The sequence below is a fragment of the Meriones unguiculatus genome, chromosome 8 (assembly GCF_030254825.1).
Source record: "Meriones unguiculatus strain TT.TT164.6M chromosome 8, Bangor_MerUng_6.1, whole genome shotgun sequence".
Classification (NCBI taxonomy): domain Eukaryota; kingdom Metazoa; phylum Chordata; class Mammalia; order Rodentia; family Muridae; genus Meriones; species Meriones unguiculatus.
In genome coordinates this window covers 48,660,955-48,680,127 of record NC_083356.1, presented here as the reverse complement: position 1 = coordinate 48,680,127, position 19,173 = coordinate 48,660,955, and the positions used below count along the sequence as shown (strand labels likewise).

The following is a 19,173-nucleotide window of genomic DNA, read 5'->3' as shown; positions in this document are numbered from 1 at the left end:
TGCCTGTGCATCAGAGGAGGGCACCAGATCCCACTACAGATGGTTGTGAGCCACCATGTGCTTGTTGGGAATTGAACTCAGGACCTTTGTAAGAACAGCCAGTGCTTTTAACCTCGGAGCCACTTCTCCAGCCCCCGCAAACTATACTTTTTAAACATCACTCAATGTTATTTAACACTGGGGAATTTCTTTTAACATGAATTTTTGTTCCCATTGTGACCAGTTTTCTTGTGGTGGCAGGAGCAAGGTAACTTGGAGTCCCCAAACCAGTCTTGGTTCTAAGCAGTGCCTTTGGTGATGGGACAGGAACCAAAAGATAAAGAACGTTTCTGCTTGGGTCTCAAGGCCAACCTTTATAGCATCATTATAGCCTTGCTGCAATGGAACCAGGCACACTGAGATCAGCCATTCCATGTCCTATTCCTCCTAATCCATAAGACATTGCATGAATGTCATAGTCCTGAGGTGGAGTGTGTCTATATTGCCAATTACAAGCTAAGTTTAAACAATGAGATGTTTAACAAGATATTACATTAGGGTTTCTTATTATTTTCTTGTCTATTCAGATCGTGCTGCGGTGGAGGCTAAATATCTATTCTCTGGCTTTTTAAAAATTTATTTTATCTTTTGAGATGGAGAAAAGGATAACAGTTTATAATCTTCATCTGTTCTCTTGCAAAGTATCCATTTTTATACTATGCTTATGCATCTACTAAAACATGAGCTGAGCCACTCCTCCAGGGAGTCATGTTAACAGAGTAGAGGAGGATGGAGCAACTCCACCTTCTAACACTACTCAGGAGAAGTATCATAAACCCTCTCTTCTCATAAATGGGAACAAAAGCATTACTTCTAATGCTGTAGATTATCAATATTATTTTAGGGCTGTTGTAGATTATCAATATTATTTTTTATTTATCGTTTAAACAGCAGTTATTCCTAAACCAGCTGTATACCCAAATCACCACTCAGAGACTAGGATGCATTTAGTTAACCTAGAGCACAATGCTGGGCAATGATTAGTCCGTCCTAAACCTCCAAGCCTGCATAGTATCCTACCATTCAAATTTTACACATTACACTTGCTTTAGTCATATCTTAAGTCCGGTTCATCTCTCCTCATGGTTCCAAGTCCTCTCCAGCCGATCGCTCCTCTCCAACTCCCCTGCTTGCTTCCTTCTCCCCTCCAAACGAGGATGTCCCACCCTATTCTCTCCATTGCTCGGCATTGGCTTGCTGTTTTATTGACAATACAAAGAACAAATGGAGGCATGTTTACATTTGAGACAGATGATGCTTAGAATAAACAACCCAATGCAATGTCTCGGTTGAAACCAGATAGTAGGGTAGAGAAATCAGCATTTGAATGAACAAGGGTAAACTGTATACATGCCACAAGAACATTATACCAACACAGGGCCATCATAATTCATGAGTTAAGTTGAAGGAATGAAAAACAGAGAACAAAGTCAGAAAATACTGTGTTGGCCAGAATTCAGTCACTTTTATAAAATATGTCAAATAGTCAATTTAAAAGGAAGAAAGGGGCTGGGTGCCTTTAATCCAATCACTGAAAAGGCAGAGTCAGGCAGATCTCAGTGCGGTCAAGCTAGCCTTATCTACAAAGTAAGTTACAGGTGAGCCAGGGCTAAACAGTGAGGCCCTGTCTCTAAAAACAAAACAAAAAACCAGAAACAACACACACACATACACACACACACACATACAGAGAGAGAAAGAAAGAGAAAGAAAGAGTGAGAGAGAGAGAGAAAGAGAGAGAGAGAGAATCCCAGCTCCTTAAAATATCTTTAGAAATATAAGAGCATAAAATGTCTCTCCAAGTGACTTCTGACTTTTAAAAATAAAAGGCGACTGAAAGGCAAAGACTTGGTTTTGGCCAATAGTCCGACAGAATATAGCCCATCTGTAATAGAAGGCATGGTGACTGGCAGTTCCATGATGGTAGGCGTATGATCTAGGATTGCTCAGTTCCTTACATCTCACTAAAACAGGGTGTTGACAAACAGTGAGGCCAGACTAAAAAAAACAGTCAAAGTCCTCCAACAGTGACTCGTTTCCTTTAGTTCTACCATGTAAAGTTTCCAGAACCTTCCAAAACAGTGCCCACAGCTGGAGACGAGTATGCAAACACCTGAGCCTATGGGAATGTTTTCTATTCTAACCACACTGCCAACCACAGGAAAAGTCTTTCATTTCACTCTTTTTTTTTATATTAATTACAGTTTATTTACTTCATATCCCAGCTGTAGCCCCCTTCCTCATTTCCTCCCAATCCCACCCTCCCTCTCTCATCTCCTCCCTGCCTCTCTCTAAGTCCACTGATAGGGGAGGTCCTCCTCCCCTTCCATCTGACCTTAGCTTATCAGGTCTCTTCAGGACTGGCTGCAATGTCCTCCACTGTGACCTAGCAAGGCTTCTCCTCCCTAGGGGGTGGGAGGTGGGGGAGGTCAAAGAGCCAGCCACTGAGTTTATGTCAGAGACAGTCTCTGTTCCCCTTACTAGGGAAACCCACTTGGATACTGAGCTGCCATGGACTCCATCCAAGCAGGGGTTCTAGGTTATTTCCATTCATGGTCCTTGGTTGGAGAATCAGTCTTAGAAAAGACCCCTGTGCCCAGATATAAAAATTGTGGTACATTTACACAATGGAATACTACTCAGCAATTAAAAACAAGGAAATTATGAAACTTGCAGACAAATGGTGGGATCTAGAAAAGATCATTGAGTGAGGTATCCCAGAAGCAGAAAGACACACATGGTATATACTCACTTATAAGTGGATACTAGACCTATAAGATAGGATAAACATACTAAAATCTGTACACCTAAAGAAGCTAAACAAGAAGGACCTGGGGTAAGATGATCAACCCTCACTTAGAAAGACAAATGGGATGGACATTGAAAGTAGGAGAAAACAAGAAACAGGACAGGAGCCTACCACAGAGGGCCTCTGAAAGACTCTGCCTAGCAGTGTATCAAAGCAGATGCTAAGACTCATAAGTAAACCTTGGGCAGAGTGCAGGGAATCATATGAAAGAAGGGGGAGTTAGTAAGATCTGGAAAGAACAGGAGCTCCACAAGGACCAACTATATCTGGGCACTTCACTCTTCTTGGCATCAGTTTAACTCCATTTTTGTCCTATGTGCAGCACTGTGGGAGATTATGCTTTGAAAAGGTAAGTGATTTTTTTCAATGCTATAGAAGGGATAATAAGGAGGGTAAAGTAAGAACCATTAAAAAGGAAATAATATTCACTTTCATGAGACTCAGCATGTGGCCATTTTCTGTAAGTTTGCTAAAATAATAACTTTTAAAATGACCTTTGACCTTTCCATCCCAGTATGTTGATTTATGACTTACTGACTAATACTAAGACAAATTGAGCTTGAATTGAGAAAATAGCAAAGATTCTAAGAGTGAGATTATTTTGTATATTGTGTAATTAATACCTCATGTTAGTGTAATTCAATTATAATTACTAGGCTTTATAATAATATTCTACTGTATTAATAGAGCACATTTATTTTTCTTTCCTCCAGGAGTTAAGCTTCTACCCCAAAGTCTTCCTGCCGCTTAAAAATACATACATAACCATGGGTGAAAACGTTGTCTTCAATATTTTGCTCTATATAAATAAATAGGGGTGTTAGAAAATCTTTTATAGCTGTAATTTGATATAATTTTTAATCTTTAAGCTCCTTGAAGTTACAGCACTAATATTTGCTTACCTAGAGTAATTTATCAAGGATTCAGTAATCTTTAGCATGCTTTGCTAGTTTAAAATGATGGCTCACATACAGTCTGAACTTCTCCACCCGTGTTATTATGATGTAATTGAATTTCAAATGACAATGTGTTTTCATCAAGGCAAAACTCCTAAAGCAGCTGCTTCGTTTTTAACAGACAATATTCAAAATGGGTGCTACTTCTGAACCATTCACTCCACTTAGTACTTTGCCCCACCCCAGCACACACACCGTGATAATGAAAAATTAAAGGTGCTGTCGTGAAATTGCAATGGTGAATACTATCCATACCACAGTGGAAGACTGAATGTCATTCATTTTGGTCAAAGTGGGCAGTAATCTTGTATGATGTTCAAGTAAACTTTGTGGTCTAATTGTATAGTCGTCAGACCTGTGGTTTGATAACTAAACCCAGAAAGTCTAGATTTAGAAGTTAGTACTGTTACTGCAAGCTACATAAGCTTCCTCTTCTTGCTTTGCCAGCATAGTTCATGGCTTCTATCTTGGCAGTGACCTCGTGACTTAATTTAGGATGCTGGAGTGGTATCCATCATATCTATAGCCCATAGAAAGGAGGGGAAAACACAGGTGTTCATTGCCAAGCCACATCAATTTCTTTAATCAGTCGTCTCAACAGTTATTGAGATACTTGATATTTACGTATCTTTAGTTAAATCTATCCCTAAAGGCACAATAGGCTGATATAAATTCTCTTTTCTGGCACATTGCTGTAAAAATAGAATTCTATAACTATAAAAAAGAGGGGTTGGAGAGGTGGCTCAGTGGTGGAATGCACTGACTACTCTTTCAGAGGGCCCAGGGTTCAATTCCCAGCACCTACATGGCAGTTCACAACTGTCTGTAACTCCAGGATAGACACCCTCTCACAGACAGACATGCAGGCAAAACATCATTACACACAAAAAAATAAATAATTTTAAAAACCTATAAAAGAGAGAAGAGGCACAAGGAGGAAAATCAGCCTATACCACATCTATTATATTATCCTTGATTTTGTGGAAGATAGCATGCAATCATTAAAAATAATAAACAAGAACTCTGTGTACCACCTCTATATCAAGGTCATTTCTACAAGACTGTTAAGCAAGAAAGCAAATGTACCCCTCTGTGGTGGCACACACCTTCAGTGCCAGCATGCAGAAGGCAGAAGCATGCAGATCTCTGTGAGGTCAAGGTCAGCCTGGTCTACATAGCAAGTTTCAGGCCAATCATGGTAACTGAGTGGGGCCCTGTTTCTAAAAAGAAAGGAAAGAAAAGAAAATCTCTAAAAATGGTAAAATGGGATTCCAGTTTTCTGTGAAGACTGCTTTACAGATGTATATTAATACGAATGCAAATGATATGTGAGTATATGAACATGGAGGTGTCGATGAATTCACACCAGTTTGTTGGCGTGTTGTCTAGGAACGATGGAAAGAAGTTGTGCCACATTCTCCTAGATTAAAACATTCTGTCCTGCAGGGTAACTCCTTAAGCAGGAAGGAAACAACTGAATACTCACGATGATGATGATGATGATAGATTCAAGGACTCCATGAAACTGACCAGATTCACTAGGTTCCTCCTTGCCAGAGTACGCAGAGCCCAGCTGTAAAGAAACTCTCAGAAGAGAGCTGTCCAGAAGAGATTAAGACCAACTGAGGCACGTGGAAAGGACATTTTCAAACCTGTTGAGCTGTCTACAGGCTATGCCATGTGTTCCCAGTTGTTGTAGACTGTCACCATATTGGGTTGGGCTTTGGTGATACAGTTGTCTTTGAGTAATTTCTGCTCCCATGAGTAACCCCTCATCCATATTCTTGTAACTGCAATAAAACTCACCATCAAGCTGGACTTTGGTGATACGTCCTGGGTTCTGTATCTGGGGTGAATAGATGTGTGTTGTGTCTCCCCAGATAAAGTATTGCTGTTGCTATACAACAGGAGGTAACGTCCTATATTTCTTATTCTACTTGTTATAACTGACATGAGTAATTTTGTATTTTGAAATTTAAAATACTTAAAAAAATTTATCACCTCTACATTTAATCTTTTTTTTTTTTTCCCTCAAGACAGGGTTTCTCTGTGTATACTTGGCTGTCCTGGACTCACTTTGCAAACTAGGCTGGCCTCAAACTCGCAGAGATCTGCCTGCCTTTGCCTCCTTGAATGCTGGGATCACAGGTGTGCGCTACCGCACCAGGCTCTTCTATGCTTAACCTTAAGTCACCTTCAGCGGGTCAGTCCAGTCCTCATGGATTCTCTCCTACAGAAGGAAATACATCTGCATGCTTCTATCTTCCTATACAGTGAAGAGCTTAATAGGACCTCACTATATAGCAATTTACCTAACTTGTTCTAAAATACAATTTATTTAGCTAAATTGTTTATTTAGAGAGAATGTTATGCATAATTTAGGAAGAAAGTAATATTCTTTTTGAGTTAATGCCATGTTAACAAATGTTTATAAATATTTAACCATGAATACCAGGGAGATAATATCACAATAGATATATTACATGCATCCCCTGATGTCCATGAAATTAAATAAAATTATACCAACATTCATGAGTGAAACAAAATAATCTTTATGAACTGAACCTAATGTTTACCTATTTAACTTCATTTAGACAATGAATCTTTCATGAAATAGTCCTATTAGTCACAACCTTCCAAGAATAAATCATTCTCATGTCATCTTGGTTTCATCAATCTTTCATGAAGAAAAACCTCCAAGACCATGTACAATAATGTCACATTATAAATTATATTTGATCCAGACACAATAATGAATATTAAGAGCATTTTTAAAGTAAAGAAAAATAAACTAATTTTCCACCCACCTCAGCTGAATATAAATGTCTGGCATAGAAAGTACCCAGTACACCAACCCAAGTCAGAGATAATGGATAGCAATGTTAAGGTAAAGACTACTGTACTTTAAAAATGATATCACAGAATTTTTTTTCAAAAGGATTAATTATTTTTTTAAAAAATTAAACTTATATCCTAATAGTTTATTGAATAATGGCAATGTTTAGCTTCTGCTTTGGCTGTGACAAAATATTGACTTGCCATTAATACTAGGTCATTTGGCATGTGAACAAAAATGATTTTGGTAGATCACTTAATGAAAATACCATGTTGGTTAAACAGTAGTGTTTTTCCGCAAACAGTCAGCCAGAAACGCTAACAAGCGTGGCAATGACTTGGAGAAGTTTTCATAATTCATGTGCCTTTCTGTCTGAATACTGTACATATTACCAAACCTTTAGTTACCAAACCTTGTAGGTGGGTGGAAGTTGAAGCAAAAAACCAGATCTTACACACAGACGTAGACAAGAGAACAACACATAAGTTTGATTGCAGTATTAGCCGCTCTGTTTTATTGTTGACACCTACTTCCTACTGTGATGATGTATGAGTTAAGATTTATCACAGGCTTGTATCAATCAGAGGAGACGCAGTCCATCTGGAGGTCACTACTATCCACATTTCAGGCCCCAACTGAGAAAGTCTAAGATGGCAAAGCTGCTGTAGAATCTCTCCAGAAAAACTTGTTCTGAAGCAGCAATATTCATAACGTGCCTAAGCCAGCACGCTAAGGCTCTCACTGCATATCTGGAGATCATGTTTAAAAAAACATCAAAAGAAAATGATTTCAAACCTCATAATCACTGCTATAAGGTTCTTTTATACTTTTAAAAAGAAGAATACATGTGCAAATTGGCAGTCAAACATAGACCTGGAAAAAGCTTATGCTGTAGTTCAGTAAGCTAAAGAAAAAAAAAAATAATAGAATATGGTTCAAATTCTTAGTTGTGTCCCACATTGTTTTACAACTAAAAAGTGCTAGAAGTTAGATCTGGGTGGAAAGATGTGAGCCTTTTTTTTTTTTTAAAAAAAAAAAAAGCTTTTAATTGTCTTACAAGGTTGGGATGATATTTCTAGGTGATGAGGGTCATTCAGGACAAGGAGTGTGCATACAGGGGTAATGGAAGGATTAAAGTAGAAAATAGTAAGCAATTATGCTTAAAAGACTACGAATCCAGCCCCACTACAGCTTCTCATGATCTCAAATTCCTAATTTTATTTGCAGTTAAATGAAAGCAGCCATCTCAGGGTAGTGCTGGGATTCAGGTTGGGGCTAATTTTACAGAATACCTTAGTTCAATTCCATAAACCTATAAATTGAAATAAAATGCCAAGTGCAAGCAATACGTTTCAATCACATTATAAGTCATTTAAAAAATGGTTCTTTCAATCTTTTGCCAAAACTAGATCTGGGACAGATTCCAGGCAGAGACAAAAATGTAAAATCCATACTCTCCATTCTTTGATCATTTTACCTTAAAATGGATAACCTTCAAGGTTAATCAAATTTCAAAACCTCTTGTTCATTGTCTCCATTTAACCAAATTGACTAAGTAACATCTAAATTATTTAAATTAGGTATGTGGGTTCCTATTTTTAACCTAGTATGTGTTTTTCTGATGTTAGAAACTATGGACAAAAATGCCTATAAAATTGAATCAACCTTCAAATTGGTTTGAAAAAGAAGCTGGGCACAGCTTCCTTGGAGAGTCACTGAGCTCAAACAATTCAGGTCAGTGGTAGGATCAGGCCTTCAACTCACAGACTTGCGGATAATGGAACTCTTGGGAATTCTAAAACAGAGTCATTTCGGCTTGGCTTTAGGATGAGGATTTACAAATAACGGCTCTGTAACTGGCCTGTCAGAAATAAAAGTATTCTTTTGTGTCTCTCAATTAAAACAACTGACCCCAAGAAATGGGAATTTCTTGCTGGGAGAAGAAAAAGGCTCAGAGCCTGGCATCAAGGGGGAACTCAATTTGTCTGCTGGGAAAGAGAGTTCATAGTTCTAACACCTTGTTAGAACAATTTGCAGGACAAGACCGATGCACAGAAAAAGATGGGTCAACGGTGGGCTGCACCACACATTAATAAGGATTGGTTAAAATTCAGTGTTTCTCAACCTGTGGGTCACAACCCCTTTGGGGTCAACTGTTGTCCCTTAAGACCATCAAAAAACAGTTTTTTGTTTGTTTTGTTTTGTTGAGTTTTTCCAGACTGAGTTTCTCGTTGTAGCCTTGGCTGTCCTGGAGCTTATGCAGTAGACCAGGCTGGCCTTGAACTCACAGAGATCTGCCTGCCTCTGCCTCCCAAGTATTAGGATTATAGATGTGCACCACCACTGCCTGGCTGAAAAATAGCTATTTTACACCACGATTCACAACAGTAGCAATAATAAAGTTATGAAGTTGCAGTGAAAGTAATCTTATGCTTGTGGCTCACCACAACACAAGGAACTATATTAAAAAGTCATAGTATTAGGAAGGTTGAGAACCACTGGGTTAGATATTCATATCTCTGGCTACCTATGTATACATTAATTTCACTTTAGGACCTCAGAGATTTGACTGCAGTAGTGGCTGGTCATTGGAAGTTTTTGGCCCTGTTCTCTATTTGGCCACATTAAGCAAATTTTTAAAAAGTATTTATTTATTTTATGTTTACGAATGCTCTATCTCCATGTACACCTGCATGCCATTAGTGGGCATCAGATCTCAGTATAGATGGTTGTAAGCCACCATGTGATTGTTGGGAATTGAACTCAGGATCTCTAGGAAGAATAGACAGTGACCTTAACCATTGAGCCATCTCTCCTAAGCAAATGTTTTCTTACCATTAATTTCACTGTTTGTTTTTGTGTAAAAGTACCTTTTATTTGCCTGATGTAAGTTTACTGCCTATTTCTGCTAATGTAGGCCTAGTCCTGGAAGCTTGTAGCCTCTGTACAATCTAATCTAGGCCTAGAATGTTTTTAGCCTCTGAGACTTACTGGCAAATTAGTTCACCCTTTCTAGCTTTTTCTGAACTATGGCTGGCTAGTTAAACTCAAATGTTCTGACTCAAACTTTTCTCCCAGCTGACTTATTCAATCTGGTTTTTCTTTTGGCCTCTGAATTGCTCTGCTTGCCCTCAAACTAACTCTAAAAATCTGTTCTCATCTGGCTCCTTCTCATTATCTGGCTTGTTTTGTCTTCACATGTGTCTAGCTTGTTTTTTCTTCAACCTCCCTCTGTAAAACTCTCTCAGTAAAACTGCCTCCTTCCTTTCATTCTCTGTGCTGCTCCCCTAAGTAGATTGCATTTCTACTCTCTCCTCTTGAGAGTTTGGCATATTCTATTCTGTCAAATCTTTCTCTGTTTTATCACTTTTTCCTCCACTCAATTAGACATCACTTTCAAACATGGGTGTTTCCTTCTACAAACTGACTTTACCTTGATTGTTTAGGATTAAAAGTGTGTACCACCACTCCTGGACTTAAGCTTTTCTTTACCTGAAACTTGTTCTATACCAGGCTGGCCTTGAACTCAGAGATCTGCTTGCCTCTATCTCCTGGATTAAAGGTGTATGCCAACACCACTCAGCATCTCTGCATTCCAGCTGGATTACACAGCCCTAGAAGGTTTTTAGGTGTGATCTCTTGCCAGAGCAGCCATGTTCTGAATTAAAATTGCTCTACAGCTTTGTTTTCTTGTTTCCGGAGACAGGATCTCACTGTGTAGCTCTGGCTGTCCTGGAACTCATTAAGCAGACTAGGCTGCCCTCAAACTCACAAAGATAAGCCTACCTCTGCCTCCTGGAGGCAAGTGCACTACCACAACCAGCAAATTTGGCTCTTTCAACTGGGTTCTCCAGGTTGGGTTAATGGGGTAGAGACTGCCTGTGTGTTGATTAACAAACCTTCCCCCCCCTTTTTCTTTTATATCATAGGGTCAATTCTTAAGGTGTGGTAAAATACCTGTGAACATCAGGCAGTCAATATGAGTTCAAGACACTGAAGAAAAAAAAAAAAAAGACACTGAAGAACCTTGCGCCTTGAGCAAAAGTGCTTTGCTTCCTTAAAGACTAGCAGCCAGCAAAACCTCCCAAGTTATGGCTGTCCAACATTGGCTCATTTTCCTCACTTGGAAATTAAAAACATTCTTGGGAATGATACATGGTAAACGGCAAATTACTGACTGCCTAGGTCAATGGTATCATCATTGGCTATTTTCATATTACTAGTCTTTTAGAGACTTGCTACTTGCCAGGCAGCAAGCTACCTAAAGAACACTTTTACTCCAGCTCACGACTGCGCAAGTGCCAACCTGCGTGAATTTGCATACTCAGAGGCGTCTCTGCTCAGGCGGACGCTCCGCCCCCTAAAGCTTGCCTCTGGAGGCCGGAGTGAGCGCTCCTCCGAGAAGGACGTAAACCAGAGAGGCGGGCCTTCGGCACAAGGCCATGTACTTCCGGGCCAAGGCGCTTGGCTTCCGGGGGAGCCTCGCTGCTAGGAGTGCGGAAGAGAGGCTGGCCCCCGTGGGTCGGTAGCTTAAGCAGGCATGAAGATCACCAGGCAGAAACACGCTAAGAAGCATCTTGCCTTCTTCCGCAACAACTTTGGGGTCCGCGAGCCCTACCAGATCCTTCTGGACGGCACTTTCTGCCAGGCGGCGCTGCGGGGTCGCATCCAGCTGCGGGACCAGCTGCCCCGCTACCTTATGGGGGAGACCCAGCTGTGCACCACGAGGTGGGCCTGCGGGGCGGGGTCGCGGGTGTGGCCCAGAACTCTCGAGGTGCAAACAGACAAGTCTGTTTCCGTGTAGAAACTGCTAAGTCAGGCGGATGGTGCTGTGCCCTGCGAATATTCCTTGTTATCGCTGCGGAAATCAGAACAGGTGTTCTGTAGAAGGTGGGCTTGGCTTTGACTCCTGGTCCCAGTCAAAACCAGCTGTGATTTCAGGCAAAAACAAACCGAAAAGCTTAGTTGCATAACTTCTTCAAAGTTGATGTACGGTCAGATGAGGTATAGTGTACATAAGACATTTTCAGCGTTCAAAATGCCACTCCCCTTTCAATGATGTTGGCTTTTTTAAAATTTATTTTTGTTTTATGTACATTGCTGTTGACATTGACTGCATGTACGTCTGGGTGAGGGTGTAGCATCACCTAGAACAGGAGTTACACAGCTAGCTACAGGCTGCCATGTGAGTGCTGGGAATTGAACCCTGGTCCTCTGGAGTAGCTAGCGCTCTTAACCGATGAGCCATCTCTCCAGCGGTTGTTACCCAAATGTTTTCAAGCCTTCCAACTGCCAAAGAGGTATCTTCAGTTCCTAGGAGAAGAAGTCAAGACTGGAGATTGAAAACTTAGCCCAAGGCCATTTATAAGTACCAAGCGTGTGCCAAGCGTTGCTCCAGACACTGAGGATGCCTTATAGGCAGGTTGAAGTCTGTAAGGTCAACATCTGATGTCTGTTTTCATTCCACATCCGTACCTCCTCGCTTCATGTAAACACATCTGAGGTAGAACAGTGCGAGCAGGAGGCTGGACAAAATTTAAAATGCTTCATGGAGTCGATGTTTGAGTCCCGAGATGTGTTCACACCTGAGGGGATAAGTCTGTTTGAATGGTAGAGAGAGTGGTGTTAACTGTTTGAGAGAACTTTGGAACACATAGAATTGATCAATGCCTGAAGAAGAGTTTGTGTCTAATATTGTGGGACAGGAAAGTAAGGAAAAGGTGAACTGAAGCTAGACCATGAACAACTAAAAGTTTTAGTAGATTTTACAGTATTTACTTAAGCAAATAAATTAAGATGAGTTATAGTACTACAGCTCAGAAAGTCAGAGTGTTCTGTATACATTTGTACAAACCAAGCTGTGCTGTGTTAATGTTCTGCCTTGCAGTGAACAGCCTTTCATATCTAGAATTTCTCAAGGAATGTTCTTTCTGAGTTGCAGATAACCTCAAAATTGTAATCACAGGCTGGGAAGATTGCTCAGTGGTTAAGTATGCTTTCTGCCCTTCCAGAGGACCTACGAGGGCTTCCAGCATCTGTATTAGGGATCTCACAACTGCTTGTAACTCCAGGTCCAGGTCATCTAACACCCTATTTTGCCTCCTGAAGGCTGAGATTATAGGTGTGTGCTACCACCATTCAGCCCAATACATACAAACTTTTAAATGCTTAACGGGTCTAATACTCTCAATTTTTTTATCCTTTTAGCCTTGGGATCCCTCTATAACCTTTGACAGCCTCTCCCCTGGAATTGGTTGCTTCTGAGCATAAGTAATTTGTTTATTCCATGGACCATAGTAATATTAATACACTGCTATGATGCAAAACGGTTGACAAGTAATATATTTATACATGTCCTCTAGCATTTTTTCCTAAGGACTTTAACTTCTGAGACTCTCAACGCAGGTTGCATGTATACTATAAACACTTTGGGAGGCTAAGTCAGGGAGGATTACCATGAGATTGAAGTCAGACTGGATTATATATATAGCAAGGACCTATCTTTGGGATGGGAGGAGGAAGACCAGGAGGAGAGGAGGAAAAACTTAACTTTGGAAATTTTTTTTTCTTCTTTTTCTTCTTCTTCAAGACAAGGTTTCTTTGTGTATCTTTGGCTGTCCTGGAACTCGCTCTGTAGACCAGGCTGGCCTCGAACTCACGGAGATCTGCCTGCCTCTGCCTCCCAAGTGCTGGGATTGCAGGCGTGCACCACTACTGCCCAATGGGTGCAAATCTTTTCTTCTCTCTTCTTTTTGAGACAGGGTTTAACTGTGAAGCCCTGGCTGTCCTGGAACATGCTCTGTAGACCAGGTTGCCCTCAAACTCAGAGATTCCACCTCCCTCTGCCACCCAGGTGCAGAAATTAAAGGTGTGGATCACCACCACCCAGCTACTTTGGAAATTTTTCATCAACACAAAATTAGAATGATGCAGTTGATACCCAGCAATTGCAGGTACTAGAGTGCTCATTCTTGTTGACTTCCATCTCTTCTCTACCTCATTAAGCTCGAGTTAGAGCATCTCTTAACTTTTTGCTGTTTATTATGAGTAACCTTTTAAAAATTCTTCTCTCATAAAATATATCCCAATTGCAGTTTTCCCTCCTCCACTCTTTCCAGGACCCCTCAACACCTAATACCCATTCTTCCTCTGTTTCCCTTCAGAAAAGAGCAGCCCTCCTAGAGATGTCAACTGAACATGGCAAACAAGATGGCATTAAGCCTAGGGACAAACCCCTCATTAAGGCTACATGAGGTCACCCAGTAGGAGAAGAATGATTCCAAGAGCAGGTGAAAGAGTTAAAAGACAGCCTCACTCCAACTAAGGAGTTCCACCAACACACCAAACTACACAGCCATAACATATATGCAGAGGACCTAGCTCAAGACTCAGGCAGGCTCCAAGACATATGTTTCTGTCCCTGAGCTCCTATGAACCCTGCTTAGTCGATTCAGTGGACTGTCTTCTCCTGGTGTCCTTGACCCTTCTGGCTCCTACAATTATGAAGAACATTTAAAAAAAAAAAAATCAGGATTCAAACAAAATACAAGTTGCTTTTGATTCTGTTAGTATTTTCTGAAGTTGTGTTTGTTTGTTTGTTTGTTTGTTTGTTTTAATAGCAATCTGGAGTCCCCTATACCATCTGGAAGGCTCATTGTATCTTGCACCTCTAAAAGAGGTACAGATTTGAGGATACGTTTGTTTGTTTTTTAAGATTTGTTTATTATTTATGCAACATTCTGCCTGTATACCAGATCTTACTATAGATGGTTATGAGCCACCATGTGGCTGGGAATTAAACTCAGGACCTTTGGAAGAATAGCGAGTGTTCTTAACCTCTGAGCCATCTCTCCAGCCCGATTTGAGGATAAGTTAGAAATTAATTAAATTTATCACCCAGCTTCAGGAGTCAGTTGAGGTTAAGCAATAATATATGTGAAGACCAGTTTGCATACTTGCTGTACACACAAGTGCTCATTATATCCTGATATTGGTATTCTTTCTGCTTAGAGTGTATATTTTTTAAGTCTTCATTTAAGAAGAAAATGGCAACCATATTATAAATTCAAATTCTTAATGCTGTAGTTTTTTATTTTAAGAATGTGAGTATTGTGTTTATGCTTTTTTTGTATAAACAAAAGGAATGTGTCAGTTGTGATTCTGGGCTTCTAATGACTTTTTTCCCTTCAGGTGTGTGTTAAAGGAGTTAGAAACACTGGGAAAGGAATTATATGGAGCAAAACTGATTGCACAGAAATTCCAGGTTCGAAATTGCCCTCATTTCAAAGGTGCAGTGAGTGGATCAGAATGTCTCCTGTCCATGGTGGATGAGGGGAATCCTCACCATTATTTTGTGGCAACACAGGTAATGTTACTTTTAAAACTGTAAGGCAGTTGTAACCACTTTTATAAATACTTCATGTAGAGCTGTTTATAATCAAAAAATAATCAGGAGAGAGAATTTAGTGTTTGGAATTTTATTCATTTACTTATTGTGTGTTAGACAAGGATTCTGTCACTTAGCTATAGTCCACGTTTCATTGTTTGGACTTTTAAAAATGCACGTTTTAAATGGAGTCAGCGTAGACAGTTACTTGATCATATGAGGAGAAAACCTTAAGTCCACCCACGGAACATTTTCTTCCAGTCATTTCCTTTTAGGGGATGAGTTGCTGCAGAAGTGTGTTGATTGCTTCAGGATTCTTCAAGGAGGGAAGAGTAGGGCAAAGTGTCTGCCTTCTGTATTTGGAACTGTTTTTTCATGTTCCTGAATTCATACTGTTTCTCAGAAAGTCATGGTGCATATCTTTTAAGACTGGCATCAATGGGCTGGAGAGAGGGCCCAGTAGTTAAGAGCACTGGCTGCTCTTTTAGAGGACTGGGGTTATATTTCCTACAAGCTGCTCACAACCATTTGTAACTACAGTTTCAAGGAATCCAACATCCAATTTTTGCCTTTAAGGGCATACATGTCATACACACATGTATACACAGGCAAGCATCTATACACATAATTGTTGGAGTTGGAGAATAGCCCACACTCACCATTCAGAATGATGAAAGTTTATTGAATACTGAACAAAAACTGACCAGTCAGAGGCAGAGTGGACTTGGTGTCACGCTGTGATGCCAGTCTGTTTCTAAGGCAGGCTTTTTTGTATGAAAAACCGTAACCAGATAACAACCAGATTACCATGTGTAGGAAGCACAGGGAAGGCAGCAATACATCATTTTGACGAGCTAAACAAAGCATTTTAAACTGATTGTCTAGGATATAGGGTATGGGAGCAGTGTGGGGACCTTCTTGCTCCCCACTGTTCTGGGAGAAAGGAACATAGGGTATTGTGGTTTTGTTTAAGTAGACCAGATATCATTAATTCAAGCAGAACATTGAAAAAGTATTGAGCTATATGTAAATAAAAGGCTATTCTAGTTTTCAGGCAGGCAGAGCTCGAGAACTTGAACTTAATTTCATCTTATGATCAAAATGGAGACTTAAAACAAAATTTCTGCCATTATGCTAGGCAGTGAGGCCTAGACATGTCTGGACATGTCTCAGTGTTGGTGTACCTCAACAAAAATAAATAAACCTTAAAAGACTAGCAATAGCATGGAATGTTGAAGTCATTTAAAGACTGGGAGGCAAAAGGAGAGACTGTCAAGGTTGATACTAAAACACATGCAGATTTGCTCAACTATACTTTCAGAATGATTTCTGAGTTAGCTCATTACTACACTTCACCCTCTTCTCACATTGATGTTTTGAGAGAATAACTTCCTAATGCTTTTAGTTTTCATTAGTTGATAATTTATCGCTCCTAGCCCAGACTGCTATTACTCACGTAGCTTCAGCTTACTTTGTAATCTCTTAGAAATTTAATTTTAGGTACCTAAACTTGGTTGAAAAACTAAATCCATTTTCTTTTTAAAAGGATCAGAACTTATCTGTGAAAGTCAAGAGAAGTCCTGGAATTCCCCTCATGTTCATTATTCAGAACACTATAGTCTTGGATAAGCCTTCTCCCAAAACAGTGGCCTTTGTGAAGGCAGTGGAGTCAGGCCAGCTGGTCTCCGTGCATGAGAAACAAAGTATAAAGCAACTCAAGGAGGAGCAAGGCTTAGTGAAGAACCCTGAACCGAGGAGGAGGAGGAAAAAGAAGAAGGGTGGCCCCAATCCTCTCAGCTGCTTGAAGAAAAAGAAGAAACCGCAGGACACAAAGTCGCCTGCTTTGGAAAAGAAAAGGAAAAGGAAAAGGATTCGGAACAGATCCACGCAGAAAGTACCTTCTGAGCAGCAGGGTGTAGAAGGATGATGTGCTGTGGACACTGGAAGACAGTGTGAGACTCATTTCCCTTTAAAACTGTGAAAGTGTTTATAGCAAAGGACTAAACTTATTTTTGTAAATTAATATTGGCACAAACACTTTTGCCCTAAATTAAAGAGTGGCTGGGTTTCTTTGTCAGTGTTCATCTTCAGTTGCTTGCTTTAGGGGATACTTTTTATTATAAAATTATTGTATCTGGTTTCTCCCAAGAGTGGTTTCTCCATTCTCACTTCCCAAGTGGTTATGTATATGTGTGGTGGATGCATTAGTGTGTGTGTTAATGAAGAGGCCAGAGGTCAGCATGAGGTATCCTCTGTCACTCTCTACATTTATTTTTGCGTCAGAGTCTTTCACTGAACCAGTAACTTGCCAGTCAAGTGATAACTGGCGGCCATTAAGCCCAGAGATCCTCCTGGCTCCTCTCTTGTGCTGGGATTGGCAGCCTGGACTGATGAACATGCCTTTTTGTATGAGTCATGGGTTCTGAACTCAGTTCCTTGTACTAGTGTGGCAGGTATGTGACAGACTGAGTCATCTCCCACATTTATGTCAGCCCTGTTGTCCGTGAGATGGCTCAGAGGGTAAAGATGCTTGCTGCCTACTTTGATGACCGACTCTGAGCCTAAGACCACATGGTGGAAAGAAGAAACTGACTCCCACAAGTTCTCGTCTAACCACACCTGCACAAAAATACCAAATGTAATCTGCAAAATTCAGTTATAAGGGGAAAGGGGCCAGAATTCCCCATTATTTGTACAGATAATATAAGATAAAAGTAGCTTCTTGGACACTGAGAAACCTTCCACATTCAGTTGCTGAATTTCTCTGTCGATTGTACACTGTAGTGCTACCTTCTGCCCTCAGTAGACTGGAAATAGCAGCTATCTGCCTTCCATTTTCTAATGTATAAATGTTGGGGTATTTATGTGTCACAGACTCGTTTTCAGCATTACTCATGGTAAACAGAGTGACACACAGCATGGTTAAATTTGTTCCATTGTTTGCTGTTCCTGAAACTCACAGCATCGGACCTGTCTTCTACACTGCCCAGTAACATGGCAAAGGCCCTCATGACCCAGTTTTTGGATTTTCTGTACGGTTACCAACCAGTACTGCCACATTTTCCCCATGGAATACTTTATTACAAACTACATGATTCTTACCTTAAAGTCATTTTTAAAAAAATCTTGTTTATTTATTGTCCTGAGGAAAACCTATTTTTCAGCCCCAGTGTGTTCAATGAGATGATGATTTTTGTTTTTAGTAGCTGATAGGAATACTATCCCTTAATGGCAAGAATTCTGAAACAGTTTTCTAAGAATTGGTATCCTGATGAAGTGTTCAAATTATTCAGTTGAATTAGGAATGTTTATATCTGGATCTATGTAAAACACAGCTGTGATTTGACAATTATAATAATACTTTTTTCACGTGTAGGTAGAATGAGAAGTTCAAAATCTATAATATTTTAAAATATGCCATTTATTATATTAATTTATCCTAAGAATGTTTAGTTTAAATGTAAACAGAGGGAAAGAAGGATTGGTTACACCCATCCAAGACTATCCAAAGCCCTAGCCTGCTCCACAGAAATGGGGGAGTGTTTTGAGGGACCGTTCCAGGTACTGTAATCCTGCTAACCACCCAGACCTGGGCAGGAGGCCCATGTGGGAAGGTTATTATTGAGGCTTGTTTATAATGACATGGCAGTAAACAACCTTTTACATAGCGGTACTTACACCCATAACCAGAAAGCCCAGCCTTATTTTCAGAAGCCTCGTTCTGCAATGAATGATGGTTAATATAGAGACTCATGCCTCCCTAAGATGTAACTATGACAGTTGTGACCCCAGCCTTAAAGAAAACTTTGTACCACCCAATCCAAGTCTCAAGAAACATACTGAAGAGGGCTAGAAGATGGGGTGAGGGGTTGCAAAATGCTATTTTCTAGACTGGATACAGTCACTGCAATCATTAACTCAAAACTTGTAATCTGCATTAGGCCCAACTGAGATGGGCCTTATTGACCCTCAAGGTTGGGGAGGGTCTCACGGGGCCCTACTGTTTACTTCTGAACCATTTGTTACTGGTAGATCCTGGGGTGGGGTGGGGTGGGGTGGAGCATCATGACTTTTGTCATGTACCCACTGCTGAACCCACCATGCTCCAAAGGATAGCTTCAAAGACATAGTCACACAGACAGCTCTG

The 19,173-nt window shown here is 40.3% G+C and overlaps 1 protein-coding gene across 1 annotated transcript; it reads left to right on the top strand.

Annotated features, from left to right (window-relative positions):
• The first annotated feature begins 11,094 nt into the window (after positions 1–11,094).
• On the top strand, positions 11,095–17,174 carry Utp23 (UTP23 small subunit processome component). The gene is made up of 3 exons (XM_021661280.2): positions 11,095–11,368; positions 14,831–15,005; positions 16,573–17,174. The coding sequence occupies exons 1-3, from the start codon at positions 11,181–11,183 to the stop codon at positions 16,951–16,953; spliced, it is 744 nt and encodes a 247-aa protein (XP_021516955.1). The 5' UTR covers positions 11,095–11,180; the 3' UTR covers positions 16,954–17,174.
• Positions 17,175–19,173: the final 1,999 nt, after the last annotated feature.